The sequence below is a fragment of the Schistocerca serialis genome, chromosome 10 (assembly GCF_023864345.2).
Source record: "Schistocerca serialis cubense isolate TAMUIC-IGC-003099 chromosome 10, iqSchSeri2.2, whole genome shotgun sequence".
Lineage (NCBI taxonomy): Eukaryota > Metazoa > Arthropoda > Insecta > Orthoptera > Acrididae > Schistocerca > Schistocerca serialis.
This window is the reverse complement of record NC_064647.1, coordinates 210,007,595-210,029,280: the sequence shown is the minus strand read 5'-3', so window position 1 is coordinate 210,029,280 and position 21,686 is coordinate 210,007,595. Positions and strand designations below refer to the sequence as shown.

At 40.7% G+C, this 21,686-nt stretch overlaps 1 protein-coding gene across 1 annotated transcript in view; it reads right to left on the bottom strand.

The window, feature by feature from the left end:
- Nucleotides 1-21,686, bottom strand: part of LOC126424700 (amyloid-beta-like protein) — a 132,391-nt gene that overhangs the window by 5,300 nt on the left and 105,405 nt on the right. Inside the window, exons 7-10 of the mRNA XM_050087425.1 lie at nucleotides 17,562-17,752; nucleotides 14,947-15,107; nucleotides 9,266-9,597; nucleotides 3,766-3,912 (exon numbers count right to left, since the gene is read on the bottom strand). Coding sequence (XP_049943382.1) covers nucleotides 3,766-3,912; nucleotides 9,266-9,597; nucleotides 14,947-15,107; nucleotides 17,562-17,752 — 831 coding nt within the window. The remainder of the gene's footprint in view (nucleotides 1-3,765; nucleotides 3,913-9,265; nucleotides 9,598-14,946; nucleotides 15,108-17,561; nucleotides 17,753-21,686) is intronic.

The window sequence follows — 21,686 nt, the reverse complement described above, 5'->3', positions numbered from 1 at the left end:
CTCCATTCTGGTGCCCCTATAGTTCATGGCCAGACCCTCACTAATATGGGCTTATCTGTGCTCCAAGGTATTTGAAGGAGTCCATCTTCTCTCTTAATGATCATGCTGGGTGCCGCTCTGACTTTTATGATGTACTCTGCCTTGCTGACGGCACTCTGCTACTCCACTTCAGTCGCAATGAGGATAACCAGCTTCTCCTACACTGGATGCTAAATCACATAAAACTTTCTCCAGCAGGCAGTTGAAGAGTACTGGGGATAGTCCATCTCACTGTCTAACACCAGTTCCAAACTATAAGTTCTTCGACAGTTCTCTTTTGATCTTCTATTATTTAGTCAAATATTTTTGCTGGGCTAGTTTCAGGCATTAATGCCCACTGTCACTGGCTAGAGCATACATAGCCAGTGGGTATCATAGTACATCATCTATGTACTCTTACACCCCACACCGATCCAAAGTGACTTGAATGATTCAACTATGCAGACAGCCATTAGCATAGGTGCTACCACAATGGAGGGGTATATGTGTAGAGGCTAGATGAATATGTGATTCCTGGAGAGTGGCAGCAGCATTTAAAGTAGTTACAGTGGCAACAGTCGAAATGACTGACTGATCTGACCTTGTAACATAGGCCAACAATGCTTTCCTACACTGGTTTTGTAAATACAAAGATAAACTGAAGTTATTATTTTTCCCAAGAGCTTACTGATCTTCTGCATGGCTTAATGATGATAGCATCCTCCTGGGCACAATATTTTGGATGTAAAATAGTCCCCCACTCAGATCTCCAGGCAGGGACTACTCTGGAGGGTACTGTCATCTGTAGAAATAAAACAGGCGTTCTGCAGGTAGGAGTGTGGAATGTGTCATTCCTTAACAGGTAGGTGAGATAGAGAATTTAAAAATGGAAATTGATAAATAGAAGTTAGATATAATGGGAATTAGTAAATGACAAACAGGACTTACTGTCGAGTGAGTACTGAATTATAAACAGAAACTGAAGCAGGAGTAAGTATACTAATGCATAAGAACTAAGACTGCAGGTAAGCTACTACAAACCACATGCTGAACACACTATCGTAGCCAAGGTAGACATGATGCAAACAACCACCACAATAGATTTGTATCCCTAACAGCTCTGTAGATGATGATGATGAGACTGAAACAGTGTTTAATGAGACAAAAGAAATTATTCAGATAGTTATGGAAGACACAAATCTAATTTTGATGGGAGACTAGATTTCTATAGTGGAAAAGGAAGAGAAGGAAAAATAGTAGGAGAATCTGTCATTGCAATCAACACAGTACTTCTCATATCATGTGTCACCATTTCTGTTATTGTTTCTGCCGCTATCAGCTGCAGACAGATTTCTAACTCTCTACGAACACAGAAAATAACCATGCTCAGAATGAAAAAAAGAAAAAAAAAAGGAGTCTTCAAACTTCGGCATAAGCAAAAACAGCCAAATATACTCTTTTTGATGAATTTGTAAAGTGAAAGATGATTTCTAATTTAGAAGCCATGAACTTATTAAAAATCCGTTAAAATGGCACAGATATACTTCCCGAAAATTAGAAGCATAAAAACTTTTTTCCCTGGCTGTACCCTTGAAAATTTGTTTTGAAGAACTTCGGTTATGTTACACAGTTCCTGTTCCTTTCCTCAAACATTATTCTGCTGGTCAGCATTACTAAGGATCTTTCATTTTTTAAATTAGAAGTTAATGAATTGTTCAGAAACACCAAAAAACTCCCCTGGCAAAAGAATTTCAGTTTTGATTTGGGATCTCTGTTCATTTACATTAATTTTATTCCATCTCCCCATCTGATATTCTGAATCTTTTTAAATAAAGTTTCAGATACGGAATCTTGAAGAAAAACATCCATGTAAAAGCTTTGGGTAGCATGTCTCCTATACAGAGTGCGTTCCGTAAGTAATGCAACCAATTTTTTTCTGACACAACAGTACACCACAGCGTGTTGTAACCGGCTGGGATAAGTGGAAAGGGGGTGTTAGCTTCAAAGCACTCTTTGTCTCATTCGGCTGCAAGCTGCCAGAGTCAGGACGTACATTTCCGTCAACCCCATTTCAAGTTTATGTAACACTACACAATTGATCATTCTGTAGAGCAACAGTGCACTATCAAATTTTGCGTTAAACTTGCGAAGTCTGCCACCGAAATGTTTCCATTACTTCAGCATGCCTTTGGGACTGATTGCTTGTCCACATCACAAGTTTTCAGATGGCACAAGTCGTTCATGGAGGGCCGAGAGGAAATCACCAATGAACCTCGCAGAGGACGGCCATCAACCGCACGAGTCAACGAAAATGTGACGCATGTGCGCGGTTGTTTCAACTCTGACAGACGGCTGAGCCTTCAATTGATAGCACCAACTCTAAACATGTCAAAAACAACCGTTTTCCACATTTTTACTGAAGATTTGAACACGAGAAAGATGTGTGCCCAACTCGTCCCAAAAGTGTTGACTGAAGAACACAAGCATATGCAAGTGCTTTGGTGCCGAGAAATGTTGGACATGTGTGAAAATGATCCTCATTTTTTTAAACTCAGTTATCACTGGTCATGAGTCGTGGATTTCTAAGTATGACCCTGAGACAAAAAGGCACAGTTCAGAGTGGCACAACCCATCATCGCCCCATCCCAAGAAGGCACGCATGAGCAAGTCCAGGATTAAAACCATGCTTATTGTCTTCTTTGACGTTAGAGGCAGTGTCTACCATGAATTTATACCTACTGGGACTACAGTGAACTCAGCTTTCTACTTAGAAGTGCTCAAAAGACTGAAAAGGAGGGTCTCACGCTGCCGAAGCAACATCAAGGACACATGGAAAGTTCACCATGACGACACACCGAGTCACAGTGCCTTCATTGATAACAACTTCCTGGCCAGGACTAAGACCCCACTGGTTCCCCAGCCTCCCTACAGTCCTGACCTGGCTCCTGCAGACTTTTTTTTGTTTCCTCGGTTAAAAGGAGTCATGAAAGGAAAACATTGGGACACGATTGAAACCATCCAGGCGCATGTTACATCAGCTCTAAAGGACATTCCAGAAAAGGCATTCCAGGATCCCTTCCAGGCATGGAAACACCGCCTCCAGAAGTGTATCAATGCAAGAGGGTGCTATTTTGAAAATTTTTGATTATTTGTATGAATATATTCAATAAATGATTTTTTATGAATTTGGTTGCGTTACTTATGGAATGCACCTTGTATATTTGAAGAAATTTTCAATTTTCTTTTTGTGATGTTGTCCCACACAAAGGTATCAACAGAAAAATGTAGGTTTGTTCTTATTATAAGCTCAATAACGTAACCTAAAATTATTCAGTCAAGAACAGGTACTGACAGTGCTGACAAAACACAGAAGATAGTCAGTGTCTCTGCAGCAACTCAGAACAGTCTTTGTCTGAAGAACCCAAGAGTAGGGTACATTGTGAGACTCACCTTACTCAGTTGCTGCTGGGAACACTGATTATTCTCTGTGTTTTACTGTCACCACCAATTAACAATCATGAAAATAATATTGCAGTGAATTAATTTGAGGTTTCTCTGTAAGATGAGGAACATAGAATTGCAGTTCACACAACATTTACTTGCATAATGGGAAACAAGAAACTAATTCTATTGACACTAGGTGTAAAACGAAACATTCTAAGAGCAGATTTCACGTGTGTTTTTACACTGAGCCTTCCTCTCGATCAGATCCGAGGTTCATGTAATGCAAAGTGAGACGCCACTTACCTGGTTTTGCGGTGACCGAGCGCTCCTTCTCCGCAGCACGGCTATGCCAACTATCACAGCTGCCATGAGTGTGATGCCGGCAAAAGCCAGAGTGAAGTAGATGCTCTTGTTCTCCCGATGGTACACCTCACGTCGTACTGAGAAAGTCTGCCAAAGTACAGTTTCCATTAGTCCCAGTTTTCTGAGTTTGCACAACTGATTTAGAGCAAGTTAAATGAAATGATATTAGCAATAAACTTATCATGAAAACTGGAGACAACAAGATAAATGTAGTACAGGATTTCTTTTACCTCAGAAGCAAAATTGCACCTGACAAACAAAGTAAGGGGGACAGGCTAGCACAGGCAAAAACGGTTTTCCTTGACAAGAGAAGTCTACTAGTATGAAACATGACCTTAATCTTTGGAAAAAATTTCTGAGAATGTATGTTTGGAACACAGCACTGTATGGTAGTGAAACATGGACTGTGGGAAAAGCCAGAACAGAAGAGAATTGAAGTGTTTGAGATGTGGTGTTACAGATGAACTTTGAAAATTAGAGGGACTGATAAGATAAAGAATGAGCAGGTTCTCTGCAGAATCAGTGAAGAGAGAAACATAAGGAAAACACCAACAGGAATAAAGGACAGGATGTATGGTGTGTTAAGACATCAGCAAATAACTCACATGTAGCGGATACAAAACTGTAGAAGATAGATTGGACATATGGTACAAGTGTTACTATGAGTTGAACGAATTGGCACAAGAGAGGAACTTGGGGTGGGTCAGAAGACTGGTGACTACACATAATTGTGTACACATACACCCCAGAACAAAAATAGTGGCCTATACATAAAAATCCAAATAACCAAAATGAGGATAAAATACACCTACATTCTAAAACTTCCATGTTCAAATTAATTTTTGTTATAGAGTGGTGTTGAAAAAGTAATCACTGCTGTGTGCACAGTCTGACAACCTGCCCAGATAAAGCTTAGTACAATACAAATACAATCAGGCAAATACTGACAGTATTTAACAACTGAAAATCTCTCAATGTAACAATCTAGTAAATGATTCATCGAGTTTAAAACCTGCTGCCACCAAATGACACCCGCATCAATGCTGTGTCCAAATATACAGTCTAAAGCAGAATTACGCACAAATTAATTAAGATTAAAGGGAAAATTATGATGTGAGTTGACTAACTGCTGACCAAAATTTGGCAATATCAAGGAACTGACATTCGATAGTCAGCAGTATTCAAGACTGAACATAAGCAGTACTGCGTGAACTGTGCTGAGATCAGCTGTCTGAAGTAATTAGCCTGGGCTCCTAGTTAACTGGATGCAGTTAACCACCTGTGTTTTCTTTTTGCTTGTTGTTCATCAGAAAAATGTGGGTATTTTGATGCCAATATAAGTGGGAGTATACAGAGCTTGCAAGTATAAGGGGCATACAAAATGAAATGAGCCAGAGGCATAATTACAGAAAACAGGACCTGTATGTTAAAAGTATTGACCCTGGCTGTAGAGACCCTTGTCCCACTGGGACAAAAGTTGGTGAATGGCTGTCTCATAAAATTCCCGGGGCTGCGATGTGAACCAGTTCTGCACGTACAGCTGGAGGTGAATCTGAAAGGTTATGCTGACGTTCTTCTTTGACCAAGATGGCCCCCTTTAGTTCACTTCCTGCAGCACGGGACAACAGTGAATGCCCAAAATTACTTGCAAACCTTGACCACTCTTTGCCAAGCAATCAAATCAAAACTACCAGGCAATCTCACATGTGGGGTCATTCTGCTCCATGACAATGCAAAGTCTGATTTGGCCAATATAGTCACAACACTCCTACAGAAATTCAAATTGGAGGCTTTTGGCCAGCCATAGGTGCGGAACTGGTTAACATCGGTGCCCCGAGAATTTTATGAGACAGCTATTCACCGCCTTGTGTCATAGTGGGACAAGTGTCTCAACAGCCAGGGTCAATACTTCTAACATACAGGTGCCGGTTCCTGTAATTATACCTCTGGCTTGTTTCTTTTTGAACACCCCTTATATGATCATTGATAAAAATATTTGTAAATTGTATACAATAAATAATATTATAAATAAACAGAGCTTGGTGCAAAGTCCATGTGCCATCTACTAATGCGAGCCTGAAAGACTTTCTCTGTGGTCTGGTACCTGGATCATGCCTAAGGGACCTGCAATGGAGTACCAGAAACACAACATCCCTGAGAACATATATTTTTTTCAAATGGCACTTAAAATTAGAACATTTTCCATTGCCACTCGTCATACATTTTTGCAAGGAACTGCTATTTACTGTATCTGCAAAACATGTACATGTAACATTTGAAAGCCCACTGCACTACTCATACCTTACTCACCAAAAATCGACAACTTATTTACAAAATTATACTTAAAAACAACATACTTTCTATCACTTGCTTTCAGATTGGGAAATAATCTTCCAATTCTTTCAATTCCTGTTTTTTAGTCTCTTTTCCCCTTTATGATGGTTCTCATTTTCTGTAGAGTTAAAACTATGGTATCGTAAACCAAATTTTGCCCAGCATACATAACAGATTGACACATTTCCGTGTCTCAGTATGAGTGATAATGGGTTCCTTGATCACTTCATCTTTGCTGTTTTTCCTCAACTGAACGCCCTTTGTTTATTACATCTGCATCACTTAGTTGCTCAAATCCTCATTCACTGTCATCACTGTTTAACCACCCATTGACATTTTCAACATCTGCATCTTCACAACCAAAAATTAATATTCTAAATGAAGATATTCATTCTGATTATAACAAAATCCTTCAGCCATCACTATTTATTTTAAAAATCACTGAACTACGCCCAGAAAATCCACAAGCTAACTAATCTACAGAGGGTAAATTTTTTGAGAGGCAGTTGGTTTTATCAGAGTTCCAATACGCCGTATTATTTCCCACTCTTTTGGCTACAAAACCCTATTTTTCAATACAATCTCTGTGCAATGTGATGGACTTAAGCCATCTTACTGGGAAGGACTGTACGCTTGCATGGTATCACTCTACTGCTTGATATCGGGGCCAATGTCTTGCTGCATCAGTAACCTCCCCATCATCCATGTACTGCTTTCTCCAGAGTGCATCCTTCACTGGGCCAAACAGATGGAAGTCGAAAGGTGTGAGATCTCGGCTCTAGGGTGTTTGAGGAAGAACAGTCCAGTGAGACTTTGGGAGATGCTCTGAGGTGGACAGACTTGTGTGAATCCTTGGGTTGTCATGCAGAAGGAGAAGTTCATTTGCATTTTTGTGGAAACAAACACACTGAAGTCAACTCTTCAGTTTCCTGAGGGTAGCACAAAATGCTTACGAGCTGACTGTTGCACCATGAGGAAGGTCATCAAACAGAATAACCCCTTCAGAGTCACAGAAGACCATTGCCAATACTTTACCAGCTGAGAGTGCAGCTTCGAACTTTTTTTTTTTCTTGAGGAGAAGTAATGTGGCAACACTCCATGGATTGCAGTTTTGCTTCCAGTTGAAAGTGATGAAATCAAGTTTCATCAGCTGTGATAATTTCAACAAAATATTGTCACTATGAGCCTTGTAACATGCAGGCCTTTCACACATATGATCCCTCATTGCTCTTTATGCTCTTCTATCAGGCACTGAAAAACCCAGTGGGCACACGCTTTTGCGTATCCAATGGTTGACAAGTGTGACAGCACTACCAACAGAGACATCCAATTGCGCAGCGAGGTGTTTGCGTTCTGTAAGTCACTTTGAATGAGAGAGTCTGTACATTCCAACACTGCAGGAGTCGCAGCGGTGTGCGACTGGCCAGCACGTGGGACATCAGGCAGGTTTGCGTGACAATGTTGCAATAATGACAGATGCCTTGCCCAAACACTCACCACACTTTTGTTCACAATCACGTCTCTGCAGACATTCTGGAAGTGCCTATGGATATCTGTGATTCTCTGGTTTTCTGAAGAGGGGAGTGGGGGTGGGAGGGGGGTGGGAGGTGGGGGGGGGGGAGGGGGGGGGACTGTCTGCCTGGAACACACCTCAGTTACAGATGCCATTTTGAATGCTATATCTAGCACAACCACCTACTGGAGCTTCAGGAAACTATAGGGGCTGAAGGGGGAATATTCTGTGATGCCCCACAACCAAGTCCACATGTTTTCAACCAAAATTGGCCAAGAAAAAAGTGTGATGTGTAACTAAATAATCAGGAAATTGCTGTATTGATTCAACTAGTGACCAGTTCAGTATAGGTTTAGCCAGTGCTGTTTTTCTGGGGGAACGCTGGGGGATGCGTGCCCCTAAACTTTTTCATCGACAAAGTAATTTTTTTGCGATGTTGAGAACTTAGACGAGTGCCAAAGATTCATTTCACAAATGTAAATTTTTTTATTTCATTTTTTCGTGTAAGTAATTGCAATATGAATGATACCAGTGCAGTTTATGGTGGGAAAAGTGATGTCATCAACTGTTTCAAGCATTTCGAAGCTGCAGCAACCATTCTCGACAACTGAATCGCTGGCAGCCAATTCGACAAGCATGTAGTACCCTCACCCGCTAATAGTGGGTGATGGTAGTGCTAAACGGATATGAGTATGCTCAAACGCCGAGCTACCAATAGATGTCTCTACGATCCCACTACCATGATCCTTCTCGATTCATTGCCATCTTTGTTTTGTTGTTCTTTATTCATTTGCGTTTGCTGTTCCATTCTTGTCGGTTGTGCAAAGTTTTACAATGTGTCGTGTCTTTCGTTGCAACTTGTAAGTTAAGTTGGAGGTGAGCGATGAGCAGAAAACTAACAAACTATTTTACTTGTTCTCCTGCATCTAGAAAACCAAAAACTGTCAATAATTCGTGTGCGAGTGAAAAGCCAGGAAGTTCAACATCAGTGGATGATGAAAGTGAAACTGTAGACCTGAGCAATGATTGATTGGACTCTCCTGTTTCATTTGAGTTATATTATAGGTTAATTGAAGTATACGATACCATTTTATTGTTCAGGGGTTGATGGGAATCGCATGCTTCATTTGAGGTGATGTAAACTGAAGTGTTTGATACCACATTCTCTTGTATGTTTGGGTGTTTCTCGGCATTGCCTGCTTCATTTGAGCTGTAGTAAAGTCACCTGAAGAGTCCAATACGATTTTTTTTGTAGTTCGACTTGATGACTTCATGGCTAAAAGCATATGGGTGGTATCCCATGCTTCAGCTATAAGTAATTTTCGCTGCATTATATCCAATGTCTGAGTACCCTCAAACTTTTTTTTATAAAATAGCACTGGGTTTAGCAGTATAATAATTAATCTGAGTCAATCAATAAATGTTCGCCAAGATAATCTACGTAGAAATGCATACTTTAATTTGACTCCTGCACCACACGCGAGTAAGACTGTGTAGATTCTGGGTGTGGCTACGAATGGGTATTTGTGTGATGCCACCGAAGCTCCGAGGACAGACGAAAGTGCTGTTTCAGGTTTAGAACGTAGCACTCACCGCTTCACTGTGGCTCACATCGTGGGTCTGCGCGTGTGCGACCCTGGCGGGCGGCTCCTCCTGGTGGTGCACGGCTGCGGTCTCCGACTCGGGTGGGGCGGCCGAGCTGTAGGCGGCTGGCTGCACGGGTGGAGCCTGCTGTCCTGCCTGCGCCTGCACTGCGGGCTGCGGGGCCACCGCCGCCACAGCTGCGTCCTCCTCTGCCGGTATCACGGCCGCCTCTGCCGGAGCATCCTGCTGCTGCTGTTGCTGCTGCTGGCGCGACAGTTCTGCCCTCTCCTTCTTACGCTGCTCCTTGCGTTGTTTCTCTAGCTGGCGCTGGCGTTCCTTCTCTGTCGGCCGGGTAACAGTAACGAGTGAGAAACAAGAATGGAAGTGTTCGTTAAATCTACATCTTTGAGGCGTGTCCAGAAAGCAAGAAAAAAAGCTCATAAAAACACTTTTTCTTTTAAAACCAAAATTTATTTTTACAGGAAAGAACACCTTGAACTATTTTTCTACATAGTTCCCAACATTTTCCAGACATTTGTACCAGAGGGAAACCAACTTTTCTATGCCCTCTCCGTAGAAAGATGCCAAACACCAATTATTGCATGTTTCTGCTGACTCAGTTACTTTTCAGAGGTGAAACAGCCAGTGTGGCACTATACTGTGAAACATTGAGATATACTGTGAAACACTGAGAAAACTTTGGCAAGAGACTCAAAACAAAAGGCCTGGAATGCTCAGTTCAGGCATTGTGTTGCTTCAAGACAATGCAAATCCCCATTCTGCTTGTGTCATCCAAAACCTTATTAAAAAATTCGCTTATGAGCAGTTCGGTCACCTGCCATACAGTCCTGACCTTGCAACTTCTGACTATCACTTGTCCTCTAACTTTTCATCTGTATTTTAAACTACAAAAGAGCTGTCATATAGTACAATAAATTCTACAAGGAAAGACAGCACTAAAAGCATCAAAATTGCTACATTCATAGAACTGGAAACTGGGAACGTTAGCTGTGATGTTTTTTTGTTAATGGTGAACAAAGGCTATTATTTCACTATTTTTCTCCCATTCAAGTGTGTTAGTTGCTTTAATTTACTTTTAGTCGATCTAAAAGCAACAAAAGCTTCACCTGCAGCAACTTTAGCAATGTTAGAGAATCTTCCTTTTTGTCTTGCCTTTCCCGGCTTCCCCACAGAGTTGGTATTGTTGTATGGGTTGTAGCAATGTTAGTGACAACTGGTGGCCGGAAGCCCTTCATGATGCCGCCTCCCCCCCCCCTCCCCCCACCCAAGAAGTAATCTGTGCGACCCATCCATATCTGTGTGTGTGTGTGTGTGTGTGTGTGTGTGTGTGTTTTGTGGGTAGCAACCCAGTATTTACCTACTTGGATGTGGAGAACTGCCTAAAAACCACATCCACAGTGGACGGGTCACCAGCCCTCATCATGAAACCACAAAGAAAATTCGATCTGGGGCAGGTTTGCCTCCCTTGACGCCAAAAATAACATGTGAACAAGCTTGACTCTCTGGCCTGATCTATGAAAGTTAGAGGACAATGGGTTACATTAACAGGATACACTTGTGTATCACATTGACATCAACACTAATGTGTCTCATGATAAAGCCATTAATAAACTAGAATATTAAATATAGCTGAATGGAAGGGAGGTGGTAAAAAGAATAGCCTTTCTTCTCCATAGTAAAAGCAACAAGGTTAACAGGCAGTTAAAAGTACACCTCTTAAATAATACATACTGTACATCAAAGGTTTACTTACAGAGGGCAATCAAAATGTTACACAAGTCAAATCAAAAAGTAGTCCAGTGTGTGTCACGTGCACGCATGTGTGTATGGTAATATTTTATTACCTCACATACATTATTTGTAACAGTTCAAAATGGTCTGCCCTGTCCAGTACTGCAAGCACAAACTTGTTTAACCATGTTTAAAGCCACTTTTCAGAGAAAGCTGACACCAGTGTTGTTAATCTGCATTGTTAAGTTAATCTTTAGTGCTTTCAGTGAGTGTAGCCTGTTTTTGTAGATCCTACCCTTAAGGTAGCCCCACTGAAAAAACCGGGCTAATGTATGAGACACAATCCTCTACAGATGACTTTATCATCAAAAAATTCACATAATAAATGAATTGTTTTGTTACGTGTGTGACAAGTGGCACAATGCTGCTGCAACCAACAGTGACAACCATCTGCCTCAAGAAGTGAAATAACATTAGTATACAACACAGTTCACTGTAGATTAAAAGGATGAAGGACCCACTGTCCAGTGATACAGCACACCTCATTCTGATTTTCTGACAGTGCAAGGTACTTTAACGACAGATACAAGGAGTTTTGGCTGCAAAGTTCCCGCATTTTGGCTAGTTGGTTATGAACTAAGGTGAAACTAAACCACATCAGTGAAGAAAATGCAATCCAGTTCTGCAATTCCATGGCTGTTAACAAGTGATTAATACCATGTACAGTATGCTAAACGCTTTTTCTTTATCCACCACCTTGAATTCCTGCATACCATGAACATGTTATGCAAGTACTGCGGCATCTGGATATTTCTCACTAAATATGTCTACAATACATGTATGGGAACAGCTGACAAAATACTGTTTAACAACAAAAATTCATTGCTATTGGGAAAACGACAGGTTTAGAAAGCAGTGAACTGCACAGTACTACAAATGTCATGTGACCTGTACATGTTACATTGGCATCTTCATTTGTTCTTGACAATTCATGTGGTGGCTAATCCACAGATATGGTAACTCCTATTTACAGGCACACCTATTTTTATGTGCACAGTTCTTTTTTAAAATAAAAAAATCTCTGACTTACTTCAATATACATCTACATCTATATCTACATTACTACTCTGTAATTTGCACTTAAGTGCCTGGCAGAGGGTTCTTCAAACCACCTTCATTCTATTTCTCTATTGTTCCATACACTAAAAGTGTATGGAAGAAATGAACACTTAAATCTTTATGTATACCGGTAAGCTCTGATTTCTCTTTTCTTATTATGATGATCATTTCTCCCTGTGTAGTTAGGTGACAATAAAATATTTTCACATTCAGAGGAGAAATTTGGTGGTTGAAATATCGTGAAAAGGTTCCACCACAATGAGAAATGCATTTGTTATAATGAATGCCATCCAAACTCGCTTATCATATCTGTGATACTCTCTCCCCTATTTCATAGTAATACACAACAAGCTGCCCTTCTTTGAGTTTTTTTGATGTTCTCTGTTGATGGTACCTGGTAAGGCTCCCACAATGCACAGCAGTACTTTATCAGAAGACGAACAAGTATAGTGTAGGCAGTCTCTTTAGTAGACTTGTTTTATTTTCTGAGTGTTCTGCTGGTAAAATGCAATCTTTGGTTTGCCTTCCCCACAATATTATCTATGTAATCATTTCTATTTAAGTTGTTTGTAATTATAATTCCTAGGTATTTAGCTGAATTGACAGCCTTTAAATTTGTATGATTTCTCATGTTACTAAAATATAACAGATTTATTTTCATACTCATGTGGATGACCTCAAACTTTTCTTTATTCAGAAACAGTTAACAGTTTTTGCACCATACAGACATCATGTCTAAATTATTTTGCAATTGTTTTGATCTTCTGATCTGAGAAGGCTGCTCAGATTGACTCCTAAATCGTTTACATAGATTACGAACAGCAGAGGGCCTATAACATTTCATTGAGCAATGATGGATATTACTTGTGTTTTACTCAATGATTTTCCATCGATTACTACGTACTGTAACCTTTCTGAGGGAAAATCATGGATCCAGTCACAAAGCTGAAGCAGTTCTCCATAGGGTCACAATTGTGAAGAATGGTTCAAAAGCTTTCTGGAAATCTAGAATAATGGAATAAATCTGACATGCCCTGTTGACAGCACTCTTTATTTCATGTAGTGCTTCACAAGAATGATATTTTCAGAATCCATGCTGACTATGTGTCGACAGACCATTACCTTTGAGGTAATTCATGATGTTCAAGCACAGTATCTGTTCCAAAATACTACTGCAAATCAGCTTTAGTGATATGTGTCTGTAATTCAGCAGATTACTCTTATTGCCTTCAGAGTATAACCCATATTGCTGGAAAACTGTATGCCAACGATCTCTGATCCAAAATGCTCTGCTTTTGTATCCCTGAGACTATCTTCCCCTCCATAATGGAAGCAGGCAGACAAATGAAAACACATCAACAACATTATGGAGAGGCAGGAGAATCATCATGATCATGATGTCTGCCAAATTGGCATGTGTATATGTTCGTGTGAGTATGCGTGTGGGTGCATGCACGTGTGCAATGTGTATAGTGACTAGTACTGAGATGTATGCGGAAAAGTCAGTAGTGCCATATATCCCCTCAGCCAGCTCGCAAAGATAGTTCCTAGCTAAGCACTGAAATTAGTATATTATGGAACACTTTACCTCTTTCTCAATTATGGAATTGAACTATGGGGCTGTGCAGCTGATGTACATTTAAAAAGAATACTACTACTACTACTACAGAAAAGAGCAATAAGACTTATACATGGGATGGGACACAGAGATTCACGTTCTGAAGTGTTTGTGCAGCACGAATATCTGACAATATATTCTCTGTACATCTTCAAAATAGTTGTATTTTTTATAAGTCAACCAACAGAAGCTATCGAGGGCAGTGACGTACACGATCACAACACTAGAACAAAGTGTAACTATTTCCGTAACAGAACAACGTTAAAAATGACTGATAGAAGTCCATATATCAGTGGTTTGATTTGGTATAACAAGTTACCAAACTCTCTAAGAATGTGACGGGAAATGTTTTTAAAACAAAATTAAAATCTTTTCTAATAGAAAAATGTTTATATTCTTTCAATGAATTTTAAGATAGTGATTGTAACATGAGGCATTAGCATATCAGTTGTAATGTGATAAATGTAAAAAATAGACATAAGAAGCAACAGCTATAGAATATAGCGTATTTTATAAGTATAAATATAACCATAGTATTAAGTCTGAAGTTTGCAAAAGCCATCATTACGATGGCTCCACACAAAGAAAATGTAAATAAATAAATAAATAAATGTTAATAAATAGTGTAACATTAGTTTTTGAATTAACTAAGCTTGCAGGTAATTACACACTTGGATTAGTTGATTTTTAATTGCTTTATTGCTGAATTAAGCAGACATTTTCTTTTTCCTCACCTTATCTCACTTCTTCAAAAGGTTGGCAAATTAATCAGAATTTGGCAATATTAGTGGTAGATGTTTTTCATGTTGTCACTCCTTTCCCCTGGGATAGGATTTGTGTACCCCATCTGTCTGGGTTTAGCACTGTTCCATACAAAAATGTGAGGACACTTTTGAAATGTTTGAAAATTGTGCAACTGAGAAGGGATTTGGGTACCAGCCTGGAATTCATCGTATCAGCTGTGGGAATCTGCCTAGAATAGAAACAAACAACCAGGCTGGCTGGCACACTGGTCCTCATCATTAATCTGCTAGGTGGATTCAATCCGGAATGGGGGGACCTCCCTGAAGCCCAGAAACAGGGTACTAGTGTGTGTGTGTGTGTGAGTGTGTGTGTGTGTGCAGCTTGAATTAAGCTGACACATCTAATATAATTGTAAAATGATCTGTGGATGAATAAATAATTAACTAAGTGACAGTACCTTCCTGTTTGGCTGCAACATCTGCACGGTACTTCTCCAGAATAGCTGCCTCCGCATCCCGCGTCATGGCCAAGAGAGAGCCCGGAGTCTCGTCCTTGCTACGTAGGGCCTGGATGTAGTCCTCCATCAGCTGGCCAATCTTGGTGCGCAGCTCTGGATACCTGCACATTGTGTGTTGTCACTGGAGACTTCTGGGAGGTACAACGTCGTGCTGACTAAGCTGGTGTTTACTGATGTATAATGCTTGATCATAAGACACAGATAACAGACCAACAATTATGGAACTTGAATTCTTGAGTGAAGTATATGATGAGAAAGGACCACCAGTCATAATGGGAGAAATAAAGAGTGCTAAGAGCATCAAAGGAAAATTCTACCAAGAAAATTTAACAAATTATGAGACAAAACTGCTGGCCAATACTGACTTCAAGGGGTGAAATGTTCTGTAGTGGCAATAGGCACACATAAAATGTGAAAGTAATTACATTCACAATACTATTATTTTCTAACGACTGTCCAATGCCATTCAGAGCTACAGCTCCAATTTCACAGACCGTAGAGACTTAGTGGGCATTACATATGTTACAATTTTTCACCTAACAGCAACAAGATGACACAATTGTTAGTTTTAATGAGAAAACTGTCTCATGCAGAATTATGAGAGAAATAAAATATTCTAACATATTAGCTCCATTTAACCACACAGCAATTGTCTTCCGCATTAGTGAAGAAATTCCACATTTGTATTTACATTTTGAACAGTTTAGTCTGTTTGTGGCAGTACTGCACGACTCAAATGACACATATTTAACCTGTGTTACAGTGATGTGATGGGAGTATTGAAGTTTGCAATATTTCCACTTACATAGTTTGATTAAATAAAATAAAAAATCACTTAGAGGAGTGACATTTAACAATTTTGTTTTACGTTCTATGTATTTTTTATTTTATTTAACCAGTCTGAGTAAATGGACGAATAATTGAATACATCATCACATCACTGGAATGTAGGTTAAATATGTGTCATTTGAGTCAAGTAGCACAATCATGAACATGCTAAATAATTCAAAATGTAGGTAGAAATGTAGAAGTTTTTCACCAATGCAGAAGGCAAATGCTACACAGTGAAATGTAGGTAATATGCTACAGTATATTATTTCTCTAATTCATCCTAGGTTTTGGACCTATTAATTCCTTACTCAGGGAGAAGAGAGTAATAGTGTACACAAGGTTAAAAAGGAAAGGTATGTCACTCAGACCCCAAGATGAATGGGATCCACCTACAGTAGGAATGAGAATAGAAAATGATGTAGGGAGAGGGGTTAGGAAGCGTAAGTCAGAGATGATACACTGGTAAGCACTAAGACAGCTTCAATCCAGAGATGATGAAGGCAGAGTGAGAAGCAACAATAGATTATGGTGAAGAGAAATGATGAGTACAATTAAGAACTAGGACAGTAAGGGCGGAAGGGAGTGGTGGTGAAAAAAAGGGAGAGAATAGAAAGAGAAGTGGTAGGGAAATGAAGAGGGGGAAAAAAGAGGAAAAATGGGTGTACCTCTTTTTTCTCCTTCCTTCTGATACCCTCTTTCTGCCCCCTGCCTCCACCCCCCAACCCTACCCGTAATGTCTAGGTGGGTCCTTCTCATTCTGGGAGGTGAGTGACCTGCACTTCGTTTTTAACTTGCCCCTCTCCCCTTCCCAAGTAACAGACTAATACTTCCAAAAGGTTTAGCTTTTATGTGTGACAACTGGGAGAAATAAAGACCACAATAGTTACAATGAAAGGTGGGAGAAAGCAGCATGTGCAGTAGGAGAAATATTCAAGTGTTTGGACCAAGAAAAAATATAAGAAATATTGAGGCTTTGCAACAAAATAAGTGCCAGCGACAAATGACCAGAGGACTTTCTGACAATGGTAATGATTCCAGTAGAAGAGAAACTGGGAACAAGAAATACAGTGAGCACTTAACGTGACGCCAAAGTTGTGTTAAGGGTCACAAATAAAAGGGTGGAAAGGGTAATGGAGGAAAATTTGGCAGAGGAATAGTTTTGTTTGAGAAGAAATAAAGCCACAAGAGATGCAACAGGACTTCAATAAATTATGGTAGAAAGACAGGTACCTATCCATGTATACATGGTGTTCATTTACACTAATATATTCATTTTAAATGGTTAACTGGTTTGAAGATGTTTTATTTTAAATGGCTGAGCAGTCATAAAATCATTGTGTGAGATCACATTTCAAGTGAGAGAATATCCACAATAAATACAGAAAGAAAAAGAAAGATTCCAATGTGCTGGAATGGTGATGCAACTCACATGTAGAGTGCACTCTTTTCTTTCTTGAAATTGACCTCATACATGTGGTGTCATTACACGTCAATCCTTTGATACTCCTATACGGATAATGAGATGTTGAGAAATGAAAGCAAATAATATGATTTTTTGTTTTGTTTGATGTTGCTATATAACCAGTCAAGTGAAAAGTGTTTATTTAAAATAAAAAGCACCTTACTGCAGAAAAAAATGGTGTTTCCAAAAACTTCAATTCAGTTAGCTATGGACCCAAGCATTGAAATACTTTTGAAACATTGTGAGAGCAAGTGAATGGTACCTCTCGAGCATCTGCAGTGACTGATTGACAGTGCGGTCAATCTCGGTGAGGTGCTCGAGTGTCGCGGCCTTCTCACGCTCGGCCTGCTCGAAGCTGGAGACGAGTAAGTGGCGGTAGTGGGAGATGGTGTGGTGGCGATCCTTGTGCAGTGCACGCAGCAGCTTCTGCAGGCACTTCTGCACACGATGCGTCTGGAACAGGCAAATTTAGTACAATTAGGTCAATGTAGTGGGCAGCCACTCAGTCTGAAAGATGTTTTGCATAACCACAAATTTCATGTGCTTCTACTAGCTATTAGAAGAGACCCACTCAAGAAATACACCAGCAGTAACAGAAGAAAACATTATCAGTGTACCTTGTAATACCTGACAAAGTAAACTACAGTGAGGTGATAAAAGTCATGGGATACCTCCTAATGTTGTGTTGGACCTCTTTTTGGCCAGTGTAGTGCAGCAACTTGTGGCGAAGCAAGCTGGGATATTTTTACTTCCCCCTTATGCCTCTTTAAAATTCATTTTTTCATGTCTGACTAATTACCATGAACATAAGTGATTATAATCTGCATTTTCATAAAAAAGAAAGGTTGGCCCTCAGTTCTGAAGAATATAATACCAGGTCCAATTTTGTGCTTAATTTATGTATGTAATTGATTTTCTAATTTATTTGGACTATTACTAGTTAGTATCTTTCATTATAGAGTGAAATCAGTGATTGTTTTGTAGCTTAAATTCTATTATTGACTTATAAACAAATATAAATTCTATACTAATTGTACACATCTGGAGGAACAACTACCAGTATTCTTAAAGGATCTACTTGGCTCTATTCGAAAACATGTTAGCAAAGCCAGCTCTTATTAATTCCACAGTAATGAACAATTTTGTCAAAAATATTGTTTGCATAACAAAATTTGTTAATTTCATGATTTAAACAAATAATTCAGCCTAACTCTTCTAGTAGAACTGTTAAAAAGAAACAACTTTTCGATGTATTCAGTTAATTTAGTGAGTCAAGTTTTAATTGTAATTTTTGTACATTAAACATCGAACAATGTGTAGTTTCAGCACCTATTATTGTGAAGATATATAAGGGCCTGATTTATGGTCCCGAGACAGTCAGTCCACAGCCGAGTTTCAGATGAGTAACACAATTAGGCCATGTGTTAAAACAATGACAGTATCTGTTCCATATGTACTTTCTTATTCTTCAAGAACTGTGTGGTTAGGTTTTTAGTGGTTGTAAACATTCAATAGTAAACTACTGTAGCAGTGTGTGGATGTTCACCTGCAAACTATTAATGAGGCTCATTGAACGTTAAACAATAGTGCACTGGCCATATTAAATGTGTATTGGTGGGGGGGGGGGGGGGGGGGGGGGGGTGAACAGTGAAAGTAAAACTCTGTGAAATGTGCAGGAAATGAGCCATACTGCCTCTTTAGCTGTACATAATTGTGAAAGTGTTGCCAACGGAGGATTTTGCATGTGAACTGAACTCTTGATTATGTCCCATAAATATTCAATGGGATTCATGTTGGGCAATCTGAGTGGCCAAACCATTCACTCGAATGTCCAGAATGTTCTATATACCAACTGTGGCTCGGTGACATGGCATGGCACACTGCCATCCATAAAAATTCCATTGTGCTTTGGGAATGTGTCCTCCACGAATGGCTGCAAATGGTTTCCAAATAGCTGAAAGTCTGAAGGACCCAGTCCATTCCATGTAAACACAGCCCACACCATTATGGTGCCACCACCAGCTTGCACAACGCCTTGTTGACAACTTCGGTCCATAGCCTCGTGGAGGTCTACACCACACTCAAAACCTACAATTAGCTCCTACCAACTGAAATTAGGACTCATATGATGAGGCTGTGGCTTTTCAGTCATCGAAGGTCCAACCAAAATGGTCATGAGCCCAGGAGAGGCACTACAGGCAATGTTGTGCTGGTAGCAAAGGCTCTTGCACCAGTTGTCTGCTGCCATAGCCCATAAATACCAAATTTCACTGCGCTGAGCTAGTGGTTATGTTCATTGTATGTCCGACATTGATTTTTGGGTTTAATTCAAACAGTGTTGCTTGCCTGTTAGCACTGACAACTCTACGCAAAACACCGCTGCTCTTGGTTTTTAAGTGAAGGTCGTTGGTCACTGCATTGTTCACGATGAGAGGTAATGCCTGAAATGTGGTATTCTCAGCACATCCTTGACACTGTCAATTGTGGAATATTGAATTCCCTGTCAGTTTCTGAAATGGAATGTCCCATGCATCTAGCTCCAATTCCCATTCCACGTTCAAAGTCCATTAATTCCCATTGTGTGGCCATAATCATGTCAGAAACTTTTTCATATGCATTGCCCTTTTATAACTTGTGTACACGGTACTACCACATCTGTTGGTTGGTTGGTTTAAAAGGGGGGAAAGGGACCACTCTACAAGGTCATCGGTCCCTTGTTCCTAATAAAACACTGCCACAAGTGTGAGAATGAAATAGACGAGACATATAACACAAAACGGAAAGAAAGGAAAGACCACAAGAACAAAGGAAAGGCAACAAACACTAAAAGGAACAAAAGAGGACAAGAGAGCAACAGAGAGATTCAAGAAACAGTTAGAAGAGAGTAAAACAAGGAAGCAGATTACAGTGGCTGGCTGACCATGAAAATAAAAAGGAAAAGCCAGTCACCCCGCAGTACATTAAAGCCTTCACCCTAAAAGCACTAGGGTGGAGGATACAGAGGGACAAAGGATGGGTGCTAAAACTCAGACTGAATGGTAAAACCCACCCTCACAGATGAAATGTAAAACCAGATCAGCCGATGAGGCATTGTCTGCTAAAATCAATGATAACGAGTCCAGCAATCAAAGATGAAGTCTCAGGGCAGCGAAAGAAGGACATAGCAGAAGAATATGGGCCACTGTCAACCGGGTGCTGCACCAACACTGAGGTGGGTCTTCACGGCGCATGAGGCAGCCGTGGGTCACCCATCAATGGCCAATGCGGAGCCTGCAGAGAACCACAGAGTCCCTGCGAGACGCCCTCATTGAGGACTTCCACACATTCAGGGTCCATGACTCGCAGTTTGTTGTGCGCACTGAGATTTTGCCATTCCGTCTCTCAAAGCTGAAAAACCTTGCAACACAATAATGAACAAAGGCAGTTGCGGGGATGCCCATCACCAGACGTGGTTTCCATGTAGCCCGTTTGACCAGCCTGTCTGAAAGTTCATTTCCTGGGATTCTGATGTGACCAGGGGTCCAGAAGGACACAACTGAATGACTGTACCACTCCAGACCATAGGTGGACTCGTGGATGGATGCTACCATGAGGGTAGCACTGATCGATAGTTTTCAGGCTGTTCAAGGAATCAGTACATAAAAGAAACGACTCCCCAGGGCATGAACGGAGATACTGAAGTGCACAAGAAATGGCCACCAGCTCTGCAGTTCAATATGGCTGCCGTGCACGTAGGCAAAGCCACTTCAGAGCCCCGAAACACATCAAGAACCGAGAGGAAGTGACAGTGGAGAGCCGCAGAGTTAACTGAGTCCTTAGGGCCACATGAAAGGTCCAGACGAAGCTGCGGCTGAGGCGTACATGAACGGACCACAAGTAGAAGTGGTAAATGGAAGGAATCCAGTTCAGAGGGAAGGGACCGCACGCGAACCACAATCGACCTGGGCTGCCGATGCTGGAGGTGGACTGTGATGGGCGGGAAAAGGAGATGGTAATTCGGTTGCTCAGAGGAACAACGAATGTGTGCTGCATAACTGGTGAGCAGTTGCGCAAGGCTGATCTGCAATGGAGTGACACCAGCCTCCACCAGTACACTGGTCACTGGACAAATCCTAAAAGCTCCTGCCGCTAGTCGAACACTGCAGTGGTGCACAGGGTCGAGCAAATGCAACGCTGAAGGCACTGCTGAAATATAAACCACACTCCCATAGTCAATTCGGGGTTGGACAAGGGCTCTGTAGAGCTGCAGCAGCATAGAGTGATCTGCACCCCAATTAGTGTTTCTCAGGCAACGGAGGGCACTGAGGTGCTGCCAGCACTTCTGCTTAAGCTGACAAATATGAGTGAGCAAAGTCAAACGAGCAATGAAAACCAGTCCTAGGAATCA